The sequence below is a fragment of the Anser cygnoides genome, chromosome 15 (genome assembly GCF_040182565.1).
Source record: "Anser cygnoides isolate HZ-2024a breed goose chromosome 15, Taihu_goose_T2T_genome, whole genome shotgun sequence".
Classification (NCBI taxonomy): Eukaryota; Metazoa; Chordata; class Aves; order Anseriformes; family Anatidae; genus Anser; species Anser cygnoides.
In genome coordinates, this window is record NC_089887.1 from 17,544,140 (window position 1) to 17,559,723 (window position 15,584).

General features: G+C 45.0%; 2 protein-coding genes across 9 annotated transcripts in view; one reads left to right on the plus strand and one right to left on the minus strand.

Moving 5' to 3' along the window:
- Positions 1-269: 269 nt before the first annotated feature.
- DEXI (Dexi homolog) lies at positions 270-9,934 on the minus strand. Its single transcript, XM_013189459.3, has 2 exons — positions 9,270-9,934; positions 270-920 (listed from the first exon to the last, which is right to left on the minus strand). Exon 1 carries the CDS (start codon positions 9,665-9,667, stop codon positions 9,386-9,388), a length of 282 nt encoding a protein of 93 aa, XP_013044913.2. The 5' UTR covers positions 9,668-9,934; the 3' UTR covers positions 270-920; positions 9,270-9,385.
- A 630-nt stretch (positions 9,935-10,564) lies between these two features.
- CLEC16A (C-type lectin domain containing 16A) overlaps positions 10,565-15,584 on the plus strand; it is an 85,101-nt gene continuing 80,081 nt past the window's right edge. For 5 of the 8 annotated variants that reach the window (XR_010825182.1, XR_010825183.1, XM_048053744.2 and 2 more), the window contains exon 1: positions 10,566-10,730. Coding sequence is in view for 5 of the 8 variants with exons in the window: in XM_048053744.2 (XP_047909701.1) it covers positions 10,651-10,730 (80 nt within the window). In the remaining 3 variants the exon portion in view is untranslated. Of the gene's footprint in view, positions 10,731-15,584 lie in introns of all 8 variants that reach the window. The other 3 variants (XR_010825181.1, XM_066977968.1, XM_048053750.2) reach the window with 2 other exon arrangements.

Below are 15,584 nucleotides of genomic sequence, written 5' to 3' on the forward strand. Positions count from 1 at the left end.
ATAAAAACAGTACAATAGCTGCCCTCAATAACGTGTTTGTTGCTTGCTTGTTTGTTTGTTTGTTTTCCCCCAACACTGCACGGTTCCTGGTGTTTCATTTCAGGTCTGATTTTTCAAGTAATTTTTCATGTAGCCGGATTGCCTGTATGCTGGCCATCTCAGTAACATGGAACTACTTCCAAGCACCTGTACGAAAACTGCAATTTCCTGGAAAGCATATTTAAATTACTTTCCGTTCAAAGGGAAAAAGAACAACTCCAACAAATGACTGCTTTCTTTTTCATGGAAAAGGTCAGGCTTTATTGTATTGCTTTCACATCTGTACATAGGAACATGAGCTTAAACAATCTGCAAAGTATCTGGTTAGACAATCTGACATATAAAATTCAGTCTCTGATCTATTTCAAAGCTCATGATTAAAATAAAATATCTTGCTAGCACAGTTCTTGCCATAATACTACCCTGAACAGAACCTCCTTGAAGCACTCCTGGATATATTCCCCTGAGAGAGCACCGATATGGAACTACTGGCTGGTCTAGTTTTCAATGTGCGATTGCAAAACTTGCTTAAGCAGTATGTAGAGTGTGTCCATTTGGATGACACGGTATTTATTCAAAAGTTTATCAAATCTGAGTAACATCTTGATTTTCTGTTGTAAGAGAACATAGCTTATATTATTTGTTCACACAGTCCATCCCAGAATTTCCTATGGACGCCCAGTACTGTATGTGAATCACTGCAGGTAGTGCACACTCATGACGCAATGACCATGGGGAAAAAGTCACGGCTGACAAGGTCTGATAACAACTCTTCTTGTTGTCCCCTTGTCCTTCTTTTCATCCTACATTTCAGAGTATAGTTTCTTTCCATAACTTGATCCATTAACCTGGTCATAATCCATTTCAGGTGTTTAATGAATCTGTTTAAAAAAGAACACATAACAAATACAGAGTAACCCTCTAGACCTGAACTGAACAGAAAAGTCACTGTGTATGTTAGATACAGCACCGTGCTGTTTGTTTCTTTAAAAAATAATAATAATAAAAAAAATCCAAATCTTTCATGACCATGGATAATAATTCTTTGAGAAGTAAGGGCCTGACTAACATTTCAGTGAAATCAGTGTAACAGTTCCTGTTAAAGAGCACATCAGTCCTTAGCGTAATTTTAATGGAGGTGTGAAGCTATTGGTGTGAGGGGTATGAGAACAAGCAGTCAACCACAGTCCATCAGGTCAATTAGTAAGGGCTGCTCCTAGGAGAGCAACCAGCCTTGACATGCAAGGGGTAGACTATTTTATGCTAGGTTTGATATCACTTTACATATCTCTTACTAAAAACTGATTTTTGAATTGGCTATATCTTCTTAATGATGCTGTTCCTTAGATGGTATAATTGTTTTAATCACGTGCTGCTTACATTTGACGCAGCCTCTGATTTTGGTCGCTTTCTCTTTTTCTTTCTCTAGCGTCACTTTGTTCAAAGCGTTTTGGATCCACCAGTAAGTAATTTATAGAGTTAAGTAACATGTTGGGGTAACTTCTTGGACTAACTGACAAGAAAAATTGCTACTGTTTTGCTTTATCGCAGTGGACCTGATTTACCTTGACTGGTTCAAAGTATCTGACAGGTATTAAGAGGTGATTTTTACTATCACCAGAACCTGAAAAAGCCTTCTTCAAGCCAAACCAGAGCTGTGGATGTGCTGGGCAGTGGTGACAGGACCCATTTGGTCCCGTGATCTTACAGGTGACTTTAACACAGAGCAGGATGGTGCAGCTCGGAGTGGGGATGGTTGTCTGGGGATGAGTCTTTGTTGAAGAAGAGTTTTGGAGGTACAGGAAACCGAGAGCAGGTCCCTGGCTGCCAGCAGTTCAGGAGATCTGTGCTCTGCAGAACAAGTCTCTGGAAGGACAGCTCTTCCCTCCTTCCCCTATTACAGATCTTATAGGCCTCCTGCACAGCATGTAAAGGCAGGGGACCCTACACAGTAAAGATGCTTGTCTGGTTGTAAAGTGAGAGTTTGTGGTACAAAGCTGTAGCTGGGGATCTTAATGGGCCTTCTAACATCTGCTTTACATCACAGAGCAGACCATGATCTATTCACAGATCATGGAGCTCTCTGAATAGGCTCTCACTGGGCTGCAGGGCAAAACACAGCCTCTCTCCCGGTCACTTTCTGTGCTTGGCGTGGTGGCTCAGCAGATCATTTTGCCCTGCCAACCCAGTTCTCTGGCACACGGGTCCTGAGGCAGAAAGATTGTCATGAGTTCAGGTGCAGAAGACAAAGCAGACTCTGTGAGGAGTCTGAATGAAGAATGAAATGCAATTGTCACATGTTCTGGATGAGCATGGAGAGACTGAGGAACATGGTGCCATTAACAAATTAATTACAGAAAGCTGTAAAGCAAACAGGTTGACACAGTATTGGGAGAAAGGTTCTTTTATGGATTGAAAGCATATGAAACGATTGGAAGTAAAGAACAGAGCTTGATAGGAAAGAAGTCAGTAGCAGGGTATGCCAGAGAACAGTTTTTGTTCAACAACACCATTAGTGGGCCAGAGAAGACAATGAACAGAGAAACCTCCACAACTGCAGAAAATAAGCTCTTTCAGATGTTCAGATGCTGATAGCAAAGAACCCCAGAAGGACCTCATGACATCGAGTGGACAAAAGGCTGCAGGTGACTTTACTTAACTGTAATATAATGCAATTACAGACAAATATTTTGCACCTGCCTACATGATGCAGAAGTTGGAGCTGGCAATTACAACTAATCATCACTACTGACAAGACCCTGAAGTCCCTATCTCAGCAGTGGCACCTAAAAAAGCCACTGCTAAAAAACTTTGGGCATCATCATGAAGGGTACTGAGAACAACACAACAAGAGCCATATAAAGCCCTTGTGTGCCTACATCAGGAGCACTATGTGCGCTTTTGGTCCCTGTGTTTCAAGACGTTGAGCAAAGAAGGTAAACAGAAGAACATCTGAAAAGATTGAGGGAAGGGAGGGAGCAGCTCATCTCAGTCTTAAGAGGTAGAGAGAAGGAATTGGAAAACAGTTGCTAAAGGACTGGGCAGCAGTGTGCCCTCTAACATCCCTGTTTCTTCCAATGTGGAGTATGAAAAGTACAAAGGGAACAGGCTGCAGATTTTGGTCATATTTATGTGTGGTCTCAAATGGCATCTCCTGCTAGTGTCAGAGCCAGAACACGAGGCCGGGTGATTTTGGTCTGACTCATCACAGCATTTCCTATGTTCCTATTTGCCACCTAGTAGATACCAAGACAGGATCAAAAACCACTTCTGTGTCTATGAGGTCCTTTTATCAAATGTTTATCAGCTGCAGCACCCTGATAACAGTAATCATATATTCTCAATATCCTTATTTATTGTCCATATTTCTTAAACTAAGGGGAAACAGCTGTTCTAATGGGTTACTCACTTGAAGTTTATCTGATCACTTTCCAAACTGAACTAAAACCAGCAGGTAGTTCAGACATTGTTAGTGTTCTGCATTGTGGATCGAAACCTAGGCTGACTTAAAAATAGCACAGCAAAATGTATTGGGCTTCCAAAGCAAAGCATAAAGCTAACTGAAGTTTCAAATAATGCCGTAGGGCTGCTAGTCCCAGACAGTAATTTGTAGTGGCAGATATTAAATGGTGTGTGAATGATACGATTGACCAGGATATTCAATTTTGCCTTTCTATTCATCCAATTAGAAGCCTGTCCTTCAAATTTCATGTGAACCTACTTCTTACCAGAAAATTTCCAAAATTTCCCCAAAAATGGAAAATGAAAAGGTTAGCAAATCTTTTTTTCAAATTTCAGATCCAACAGCTTAAAAACACTTGTAAGCATTTAATAATGCAGCTGTTAGAGCACAACTCCAGCATTAAAAGAAGAAACTCAGTCATGGTATTTTCGCCAATTCCATCTCTGAAGTTATTGTTCACCATTTGGGCTGGACCAAAGGAAACGCAGTGACTCTGTTCTGCATCCTGACATTGTCTGCCATCTATTTCCTGACTTTCCAAAAGAGCGTGTTTACGATACCACCGCCTATTCAGGCTATACTGCCTTAGCAAGCCTTGGCTCTTTTCTTCTGGCCCTTCAAAGAGCAGTCTTACTTCAAAGAGTAAATAGTCTTAGGTCACTTACTAGAGCTTTACACAGCGATAAATCGTTTGTGCATATGATTATTTTCCATTATATCTGTACTTTCCATATATGGGTCCCATTAGTCTCTGCCCGTTTTATCACAGTTGGATGGAGCGTACAACTCTCCCAGAAGAATGAGGTTCTCTGCCTGCTGAACAGAACATGAGCAACCACAACCCTCTTCTCCATGTGCTGTGCCAAAGGAGAAAAATGCTGTTTAGCAATAGGGAAGAGATACCCTTCCCAGGCTGTAGGGAAGTTCATCAGTGCCTTCCCCATAGCAGGTGACAAAACTGATGCTTCTCAATGCCCATCTCCAGCGCTAAGAGTGAATTGGTTGGTCCACAGCAAAAGAAGAGTCTGAGCAGTGGGACTTCTCCCAGCCACTGGTTGCAGCTGAATTGTTCCTCCCCATTTCCACTGGTCCCACTCCACTCAAAACCCTTCTACCAAGCCTCGAAAGGGCAGGTTCTTAATCCCCTAATATCCAGCAGATGGTGAAGTTTCTACTGATACTTCTGGGATTCTTGACAGAACGTTCACCTCTTACAACAAAGAACTCTTACAGAAGATCTACACACTACTCTACACAAAGAGAGTGTGGTTTGTAAATTAAATAACCAAATTTGTGCCAGATTTTCCTCAATAGTTTCATACACCCGAAGAAGATATTGATCTTCCTGCATTAAAGTCTCAGCTCTACAACTTTTCCAAAAGTTTTAAGTTTGATTCTGTGAAGAATTTCAATACAGTTGCTAGCTCTTCTTAATGACTGAAATCAGATCTCACACCAGGCTTGAAAACTAGACAGGACATACATAGAAATATTTTTGTGTCCTCAGAGAGTATCATTCAAAATCTTCAGATATTTTTTCCCAAGTTTGTGGCCAGACAAAACACTTGAGCTTGCATAACTGGAAAGAGGAAGACAATATGAAAGTTTCCCTGAAGAAATTGAAAGACTTAGCTATTTCTGTGCACTATCTAATTCTTTGGGACACTTGTACTCTGTATTAATTAGAATCATTATGAGGGAAGAAAGACAAAGAGTTGGAATGGCCAAGTATACATCCTAAACTTCTCTAAACAAATTATTCTTCTGTTTTAGGATTGCTAGTTGCCATCTGACTAATAGCATTTTGCTGGTTCTCTGGAGGAAACAAACACAAAGAACTATATTGAATTCATTTTTTAATTCCTTTGACAGCTTAAAACTAGTAACTGGATATTATCAGCTGCTATTAAAGCAAGCTGATTAAACTTCATTTTGTAGTGAAGAACTAAAGAAATGAGATTTTAAAAAATTCTTTAAAATCACCTGTGGCTGGGGGTTTTAACAAATTAAATACTCAGACCTTAAGTATTTCTATCTGAAGCTAAACGCCTCTTATTTTTCTGTGCCTTATTTTAATTCATGTTATTAACAGTAGCTGTTGGAAAACTTTACAAAAAAATCTGTCTGCTCTCTTGCATTATATAACTAAAGGCATTTGATAGAAAATCACTTAGGACTGTGCCTGGCTGTGGTTAACGAGGTTGAATGGCTAGTTCATTAGTTAACCATGATTTTGTCTTCCTTCCATCTAGGATGGAACTCCTGTTAAGAATAGCTGGAGTACAATAGACTTTACAACAGAGCTGCCAGGCAAGCTTGAGCATTCCACTTCTGTTAATTATAGTAATGCCTAAGAGTTTAAAACATACAGTTCTAAAAATTCCAGTTATTGCTCTTAAACCTGTCATTACTATAACTGATAACAAAATGGACAAATTGCGTGTATCATGAAGTCAATGAGTCACTTTTTTTTTTTTCCACAAGAAGATTTCTACAAATAAGGGAAGAACATACTGAAAAAGTAAACGGAAAAAAAAAATCACTGCTCATTATTTTTACAATTCCAAATCAGGAGGTGGGTTCTAATGCATTTATGTGTGTCTTAGCACTGCCAGTGATAATGTTCTTCTGATCTGTTCCTTTATGTGGCATTCTGTTTTAGAAATGGAACAGAGGCACAAGTGTGTTAAGCTCACAGAAGCCACCAGTGGAGACCCAGGAAGGAGTCCAGCATGCTTCTTTACCTCTCTGCTGGGCCGTACTGCCTCTTACAGCTGCTGAGCCTTTGTTTCCAATTGGCACTATTTGATCAGCTAGTGAGTACAGCTATTTCTTTGACTGGTTCAGGATTTACATGCTGGCAAAGAGCAGAAGTGCTGAGTCACAAGCTTTTGAGTGCTGGATTCTGCTCACCAAAGGCATACATCATAATTCACCTTGATAAATCCAGTATTTCCTATTTGGTTTTCATTATTGATTATTCTTGCTCATTTTCTTTCTGATTAGAGTACTTTGTGATGAGTCACATCTGATTTTAAAACAGTACAAAGAGAACAGTCATACAACCTTATTCCAGGAGACTTCAAATATAATGAAGAATCTGGCACACTCAAGCTAAAACAGGAGATGACATGAGTAAGCTCAATTCTGCTGAGCTTACACAGATAGAATTCTCCATTTGAATAGGATAGGAAGCTTCTTCGAGCTGCTTAGTTGTCTATCTTCAACCTCTGCCACCAATTATGCTTAGAACGTGAACAGAATTTTGCTCCTTTTGGGTTTATTCTGCTGAGGTTTTCAATGCAAGAGAGCAGAGCTTTTCTGATCCACGTGCTCTTTTAAATCTAAATAAGCCTTTCCACACTGTGCAGAATTGCCTCTTGGGGTTTCCTCCCTTTGTCTCTCTGTTCGTGCACGCCACTCACCTCCTGGGTGGAAGGCAGCACTTTCTAAAAGCAAGGAGCACACTTGCAAGGTTTCAGCTAGGGCTAATCATAGCTTTTTAGTTGTTCTCGATAATCACTGGTGAGTCACATGAAGAACACTCCTCTTACACTTTATGCAATGAGTGATGCCTATATATTTTTCATCTCTGCTGATAAAACTGAGACCCACTCTTCCTGCAGTGTCTGATGAATCCTCAGCACTTCTGGGTTGAAGCAAACAGGGCAAGCCTCCCTAAGCCCATGGCTTAACATGGGGAACTGGTGGTGACAAATGCCGCAGAGCTGTGACAAACCCTGTAACCAGGATATTAACACAAATTCCTTTCCATGGTGATGTGCTGAGTCTTTGCCTTGTGGCTAAATAATTATGTAATTTGTGGCCTGGTTGCTGAATATATAATTAAATATATAAATAGATGAAGTGCAGCAATAGCATGTTTTTTGCTCTCTAATAATTGATCTAACTTAAAAGATTTGTGATTTGATTCTCAATGGAAACAACAATCTAACATGCCAACTTCCAAACCAAAGGTCAAGGCTGCAGTTAGTCCTTGTGCAGTGCTCCATCAGCTCAAGATGGGGCATGGGCTAAGGTTTACTTCTGAGCTCTGTGAAGACATTTGCATTTCCACATATGGAGGTGACATTGTTTTACAATGAGAATATCGAGTACTTTGCAGAGCTTCTTTCCTATTAATATGAAGGCAAATTTTAAGATGCCCGTATACATGCATTGAACAGAATTGTGCTCAGATCCTGTGCTCTACTGAACTATGTAGCAGGAAAAATTCACTGAGTAAGCTTTTATCTGTGTTGTTCCCTTAGGTCTTCCTGTAAACTGTATGCAGCTCATCATAACAAATCCTAGTCAGCATAAAAGTGATCCCTTAGTCCCTTACTAATTGTTAGTATTTTTAATTAATTTTTAATATTTTTAATTAGATTACGTTGGAGTTTTAAGATCTGGGGTTTGGGAAGACGTATTTTTGGGGAGCAAAGGGTAAGGACTTTTTGCACCAAAGATTTTGCTTAAATTTCCATTATTATGAATTTCTTTCCTGGAAGACAGGAGATACTGGTTTGAAGGATACTTAGGAAGACTTTTGATTTGCGTTGTCTGTGTTCTGAGCCTGTATGTTATATGCCCAACTGAAAAGGGAGAGGAGGAGACAGCCACAAGAAGTAGCCAACAGTGTTGTGCAGGGAGTTCAGTTCTGCTACAGATCTTCGGGGCTGCCAAAAATTATTCTAACCCAGTAGTCCGGGATGGACCACCAAATGTGCGTACATAGACTTTTATTTGTAAATTTGTATTTCTTCAGTAGCAGCACAGATCTGTTCCCCCCAAGCCACACACACACACACGTTTCTCATGCTCCCACTTGCCTTTGACCAAGCTTTGCTCAGCTGTGTTTGTGCAATCAATATTAATCCAACACCACCAATTTCCATTTTATATGTTCTAAACTATTGACCAAAAACTGCTACTGTTGCTTTATATGGAATCTTAACAGAAATATTTAGGAAGATAGTTTTAACCTGTGTGATGGACAGTATTACAGAAGTGGTTTTGTTTTGTTTTTAAATTGGAAGACTGATAAAAATAGCTTGATGTCAGATGGTATTTGTATATGTTCACCAAGGTTATGTCTGCAACCTTAGAACAGAATTTCCTATTTCCCTATTTTCAAACAGAAAGTTAAAGAGGTATCCTAAACCGATTTTCAAACTTACAGCCAATATTTTGCTAAGAAATTATACTGGCAGATTTGCTAACACATTTTTATTTAAACTGTGAATGTTTTCATTAACATACACTTGGCACAGAGTGTCCCAGCTGGAAATACTGGTTCTCTTCCCAACTGCATTTCAGTGGTTTAAAACGCCAAAATCCTTACAACGTTCCCAGGCTTCCAGCATCGCTCAGAAGTACAGAACAAATTGATCAAGCAACCCCTGGGGCTGCGATAAACGTAAGAACGGTCAGCTGGGTGGTTTCTTGTTATCTAAGTGCAGTTATTAAAGGGCGGCTATTTAAAATGTGTTTATGAGCAGTGTGCGACCTCCGCTGTATGGGTAAATACTGCCCCGCGTTATCACTTCCATTCGGCGCTGCTCTAAGACCCGATTAGCGAAGTTGTTGCCCGGCTGCAAACACCACACGGGCAGCAAGAGCCCCGGCGACGAGCAGCAGCCCCCGGGGACGAGCAGCCCCGGGCCCCCCCCGCTCCGCGCACCCGGCAGGGCGGCGGGGCTGTTCCCTGTGCCCGGCCCGGCCCCGGGAGCCCGGCTGCCGAGAGGAGCCGGCGGCAGTGACTTACTTGCCCTGCGAGCCCTGCGTTTGCTGCCGGCTCCCCGGCGGCGTCCCGAAGGGCAGAGGCCGCTCGGGTGGAGCGGGGGCATCCCGGGAAGCCCGCTCCGCAGCCGCCCCGGGGCGTCACTCCAGGTAGCCGTCAAAGACATCCAGCTCGCCGTCCGTCTCGTAGAGCACGGAGCCCGGCTCGGAGAGCACCCCCAGGTCCAGCAGAGCCTGGTCCACGTCCTCGGGCAGGAAGACGATGCCCACGTTGAGGACGATGTACTCCATCAGGAAGGCATAGTACAGGATCAGCACGTTGACGAAGAACAAGCCCACGTAGAACATATAGGGCAGCGCCAGCAGCGCATGGAAGGCCCAGGACTCCAGCGCATCCAGCCGTGCCGACACGGCGGCGGGCATGCAGCTGCGGGGGGCCGCGCTCCGCAGCCTCGCCGGGGGGGGCCGGGGGACGAAGGGGGCGAAACGCCGGGGCCGGAGCCCGGTGCGGACCCCGCAGAGAGGCCGAGTCCGGCGAACCCGGCTTGAGCGCGGTGCCGCAGCCCCGCCGCTGGCAGGAGGCGCTCCAGGGGCAGCCCCGGCCCCGCTGCCGCAGTCCCGCCGCCCGCCCGCCCTCCCGCTTGGCGGCACGGCTCGGCACGGCTCGGCACGGCTCGGCACGGCTCGGCACGGCTCGGCACGGCTCGGCACGGCGGGGCGCGCTCCCGTGCGCGGGGCCGAGTCCCTGCCCGCCGACACGGCCCGGCCCCGGCGCTGCCGCTCCCGGGGGCCGAGGGGCGCCCTCGCCGCCCCCGTCCCTCAGCGGCGCGGAGCGAGGCGCTGCCGTTCGTCAGCAGGGCTCTGCCGGTATCAAAGTGCGATCAAAGACACCACTGCCAACTTTTATTAACTAGATTTATTTTTTTTTCAACTATTTAAGGAATTCAACTGGCGCGGATCTCCCCCAGTCAGCTGCCACTAACGCTCCCACTCCCCTTGTCCCGCTTGGAACCAGGCGGTGTGTAAGCCCAGGCGGGCGGTGCGGACCAAAAGCCCTCGGCGGAGGGTACGGCACTGCCGGCCCCTCCAGCCCCATCTCACTTCCCGTGCCACCCGGTGCCTGGGCAGGCTTTCCCCCGTCCCTCGCGGCCCGCCCGCCGTGAGGGAGCACCAGCGCCAAGCCCCTCTCGCGTAATGGCGAAGGGGCAGCCCTCGGCGCGCCGCGCTGCCTGCTGGGAGTTGAAGTCCCCGCTGCGCCGCCGGGCCCCGGGGGCGAGGCCTCGCTTCCCGGCGTGCCCCGGCCGCGCGTGCGCCCTGCCCGCCGTGCCGTGCGCCGGGGGCCCCGCGGCACCCGCCCCCCGTGCCCGCCGCGCCATGGAGCCCTAGGGGCCGCCGCCGCAGCCGCCATGTTCGGCCGCTCCCGCAGCTGGGTGGGCGGCGGGCACGGGAAGGCTGCCCGCAGCATCCACTCCTTGGACCACCTCAAGTGAGAGCGGGGGGCCGGGAGGGCCGGGGGTGCCCCCCAGTTGTGAGGGGCGGCGGGGCGGGAGGCGGCCGGTCTGCTTTCCTCAGGAGCCGGCAGCGGGCCTGTCCGTCTTCGCCCCCAGATCCCCTCAGGGCAGGCGCGGTACCGTGCTGGGAGGTCGGGATCGTGGCCGCGACGTGTGTGGCTTCGGTCCTGCTAACGCCACGGTCTCCTTCTGCGGAGTGACAGGAGCAATAAGCGAGAAATCTGTGGTGCTTCCTGAGACAGCCGTCGGCCTGCGGGGGGCCGGGGCCTGGCCTGGTGCTGTGGGGCTTGGGGAGCGAGCTGCTGGCAGCTGTGAAGCTGTTGGGCTGGGGCATGGTAACGCTGGTCTCTGGAGCCCGGTATCCTGGCGTTACTGCTGACTGCAGAACGGGTGGGAGAGCGTTTTCTGGCTCTGCCGCTGGAGGGGTGGAAGGGCGGCAAGGGATGAAGCAGTTTCCAAGTCACCGATCTGTTCTGAGGGGTCCGGTCCTGGGAGAATAATGAGGTCTGCTGTAACAGCTTCTCGTTCTACTGAGCGAGGGAAGATGAGCATTGAGAGGGGAAGCTTTTTCTAAATGAAATTGCAGCGAATGCAGAGCTGTTTGAGAAATGTGTAGCTGGTAGTTTTCGATGATTAGTCAGAGTACAAGGCGATTTGAATGGGCTCTGACACTAAAGAGCAGGATACACTTACACAGGATTTGGATCTCACTATTACTTTATCAAGTTGACGTATGGATTCTGGTCCTTATCTATAAACTGGAGATTTGTGCAAAACCAGCAAGACTAAACTGCAGTGCAGGACTCTAGCAGAGACAGGGAAATGAAGTCCATAAATACAAGGCAGTGTAGCTGATGAGGCAGTAGCACCGCAGGAAGTAATGTTGAAGGCATGGTAGGTCATACGGAGAAGTCAGTGACTGGCATTGTGAGGAAAAGCCGTGCTCACACATAAACACAGGAGTGTTCTAATTAACGTACAAGGGGTGGTTACTCTGTACTATTCAGTGCTTGTGGAGTTCTAGTGTGATCTAGATCTAGTTTTGGTGTTATGCTTGCAGATAGAGCAAGGGTGCTGTTGCATGATGAAGTGGGAAGAAACTGAGTTTACATTTAGGAGGAGTTTAATGAGAGGGATATTAGTCTTTCAAGCAAGAAAAATGTGATCAAATGTTCTTTTGTAGCCACAGAGGGTAGGACAAGCAGTGTCCTGTTTGATTGGCAGCAAAGGAGAGTTAGGCTTGTAAATGTTGTGCTTGACTTCTTACCTGAGAGCTGAAGTATGTAGTTCTCTACTAAAATACTAGATTGGGGTGGGTTTATTGTGTATGGTTTCTTTAATTATGAGATCTGAAATAGTATGTAAAGGAGAGGGCAGCCAGTACCTTCGACCTGTTCAGACTGTGTACGTTACAAGTGTTAATTTAGTTAGTTTGTATGAATTTCAGCTTCTAGCCAAATGTCAACAGCAGAGGTAGCTGCCTAGTAGTAAGTGAAATCTGGGGCTTCTCGAAGGTAGCAGGCAGAGTACGTAAAACAACAGAGGAAAGAGAGCAAAGAACCTTCATGTCAGGGGCATGAAAGTCAGTCTTGATGAGATCACTTGCTCGTGAGCTCTCTTTTTAACTCTGTCAGAAACATGTTATTTGTGAGAGAGTTGAGTAGAACATACCGACCTTGCTATTAAAAATTAGCTTAGCCTATAGAAAGTGTATCATGCTAGGTTACAAGAGCGGAGTTAACCTGGGCTGTCCCTAGGGGAATACTTTCATCTTTAACATGCATAAATTTAGTTTAAATTGTAAAAAACAAACAAAAATAAAACATCTGTTTAGTACTACTGAGAGAATTACTGCTTTTTGTCAGCAAATGTTCAATCTGGAACTACCTTTTCTATCAGTTTTAATACAGTTTGAGACTTGCTTCTGCAATTCTGCTGGTCAGTTCAGTTTGCTGGTCTGCAGGCGTGCCACAGACCAGCTTGGCTAAAGGCAGATTGGGAAGCTGTTTGTGTGGGGGCTTTTGGTATGGCCTTCTTGTCTAGCAGAAATAGTTGCAGTATGATCCAGTTTTCTAATACCTTGCTGAACTGAGCCTAGAGAGGCTATGAAATGTTACTGTGCCCTGCCTGAGTGCTTCTGACTATTATTTTTCAGAGAACTTGCCACTTTTGTGCCGTTTGGGTAGTAATTGTGGGAATTGTGGTAATGTATAAGGAGGAAGTGTTAGTATTCTGGAAACAGCACCAGTGTTAGTGCCTGCTTGTGCAAACAGTCTAAAATGCTTACCTTGGTATGAGATTGCCTGAATCTACTTCTTAGGGGTGGCATCCAGCAGTTTAAAGTGAGCCCTCTTTTTCCCCTTTGTATAGCCCTTGTGTAGGTCAGGGCTCCTTACAGTAATCCCCAGCTGCTGCCTTTGATAGTCACTGTACTCCTCTTCTGCAGCTCCTTGCTTTCAGAGCTGTGACCTGCAGTTAAAATAACGAAGTCTTTCATACTCCTCAACTGAGGATAGTCTGATCTTGGTAGATGTGCAGTCAAACCTACTTGAGAAGCAACTGCCTCCTCTTTGCCCACCTGTCTACAGACGTTGACTTTATGTTGGAGTGGATGAAGAGGATCTATGCCATTTAGTCCAGTATTTAAGTAGTAATATCTTAAACTCAACCGTCTCTGAAGTGTTCAGCTGAACTTAGCCTGGGTTTTCCAGCTGGAGTGAAAGGCTCCAGGGTTTAGGCTTAGTATCTTTGTTTCTAGACACAACATCTTTTCCCATCTCTGAGTCTGTAAGAGGTATTCTACAGAGTCCTGTTGTTACCTTCCGGTGCATTTCTCCTTGTTGCTTCTGTGCTTGGTATTTTAATTGTATCCTGATTGCACACTATTTTTATTTATTTTTTTACGTGAGAGGTGTGTGCTAAACATTTCTCATGACTTGGTCACATGCAGTGTTTATAAACAGGTATGGCTTAAGACTTGTTTCACAGTTGATTCATTTCCTGAAGTCCATGCTCTGCATTGTTTCCTCTTTGAGAACAACAACTAATTACATAGTTAAAGGCAGCACGAAGAAGCAAATGCCTTATGGTTAAATCTGGGGTTTGTCCATTTGAGTGCTTGACTTCCTAAGCTCTTAGGTTTTAATGCATTTTTGTAAGCAGTAAACAGAAAAGTCATTAATACCACTTTGTGTACTCATGAACTGTTGTAGTATGTTGTAGCTTGAGCGTGTTTTCTTAACAGAAAAACATTCAGAATCTTGTCTGTCCTGTTAAACTGCTGGCAAAGTCCCTTACCCATGGCAGTGGTATCATGGTGCTCTGAAGCTTCCTGCATGTTATTTTATTAGAAATTATTTTTGGTTGAGCCCAAGGCCTTCAGATGTATAGCGTGACAGAGGTGACGATCTTCTCTTCTATGAGGGCCTAGCATTTTGGAGCACAAACAATTTATTTGAAATCAGTGTGTAAAGACAGACTTTATGAGAATATAAAAAATACCAAGTTTATGTGAGACTTTATATTCTCATGTTACAGTATGTTACGTGTCTTGTAAGAGGAACGAATTTATACTTTCTCATTCGTTTTCAAGTAAATGGATAAAAGACTAGCTTGAAAGTGAAGCATGTGTTTTCTTTATGTGTGTCAGCATGTTAGCAAATCAAGGGAATCTTCAGTGATATCAAGGAAATTGCCAGGAATACATTAAGCCCAAATTAACCAAATATTTCTTGCTTTTCAGAAGTGTCTGTGATGCTCTACATTTGGTAGACACCTGAGGTTAGGCCATGGCACACAAATCTTCCCATTTTTTAATTGTTCACAGTTCTGCTGTTGGAGTGATTCCCAAGTTTTCCAAGTTTCAGTAATGTAACTTATTAATGAGAAATATATAAAAAAAAATGCTCACATCTATGAATGTTTGACTTCAAATAAAGAGGCTAAAGCAGGTGTAGTGTCGTATTTGAAAACTACATTGTTTCAAGAACAATAATTTTTTTTATACAAATTGCTGTAGAATGAGCTGTCCTGATTTATTGGCTTCAGCCATCTGCTGTTCCCCTAACTGATGCATGCTCAGAGCAGCGACTTCATTTGTGCTCCGTGTTGTGGTTCCCTGTCCTGATGACAGGTACAGTGCAGTAATGGGGAGGGTTCGCAAGGCCTGACTACTGCGTGCTCTGCTGGAGAGCCTCGGCAATTCTCAAGGGTGGTCAGGCTTAGGCTGCCACCTTTGCTGCGGCCCAGCACACTGCCAGTCCCTGCAGAAGGAACCTGAAGCTGTGATCCTCAGATTAATTGTGGGGGATTTGCAGGGGCTGTTTGGGTTGCTGCTCAGTGGCTCATGCTGTGGTACAGCACGTGTTGTGGCTGTGGGAGAGCTGTGGATCAACATTTCCCTGAATGGTTTCAATGTGACCAGATTCAGTTCTGGATTTGCAAAGCAAGTATTGATTTGTGAGAGGAAAAGTAGCGTAAAGAGAATTTCTCTCTTTCCCCCTCCTGCCATATCTTCCTTTTCTCTTCTTCCTTCCTCCGCTGCCTGGCAGGGTAACCCTTAATGCAGTGTAGGCTTTAGCACATCACTGACTGTGCAGGGAGGGAAGGGAGCATCAAGACTGCAGAAAGTGAACTGTCACGAGCTGTTTGTTCATCTCTTGGTGTCCTTGTATAGTACTCAACACGTTAACAGCCTTACTCGATCATTAGGTGGCAGCAAGATCAGCAAGCATTTTACCGTGAAAGCACAATAAACTTTTCTGCAATCGCTTCTGGTTCCTGCCTGGCTGGGAACAAGTCACGTGAAGCTCTGGCCAACGGAGCGGCAG

Excerpts from the sequence above, each read along its gene's own strand:
- DEXI (XM_013189459.3), bottom strand. The coding sequence starts at position 9,667 with ATGCCCGCCGCCGTGTCGGCACGGCTGGATGCGCTGGAGTCCTGGGCC.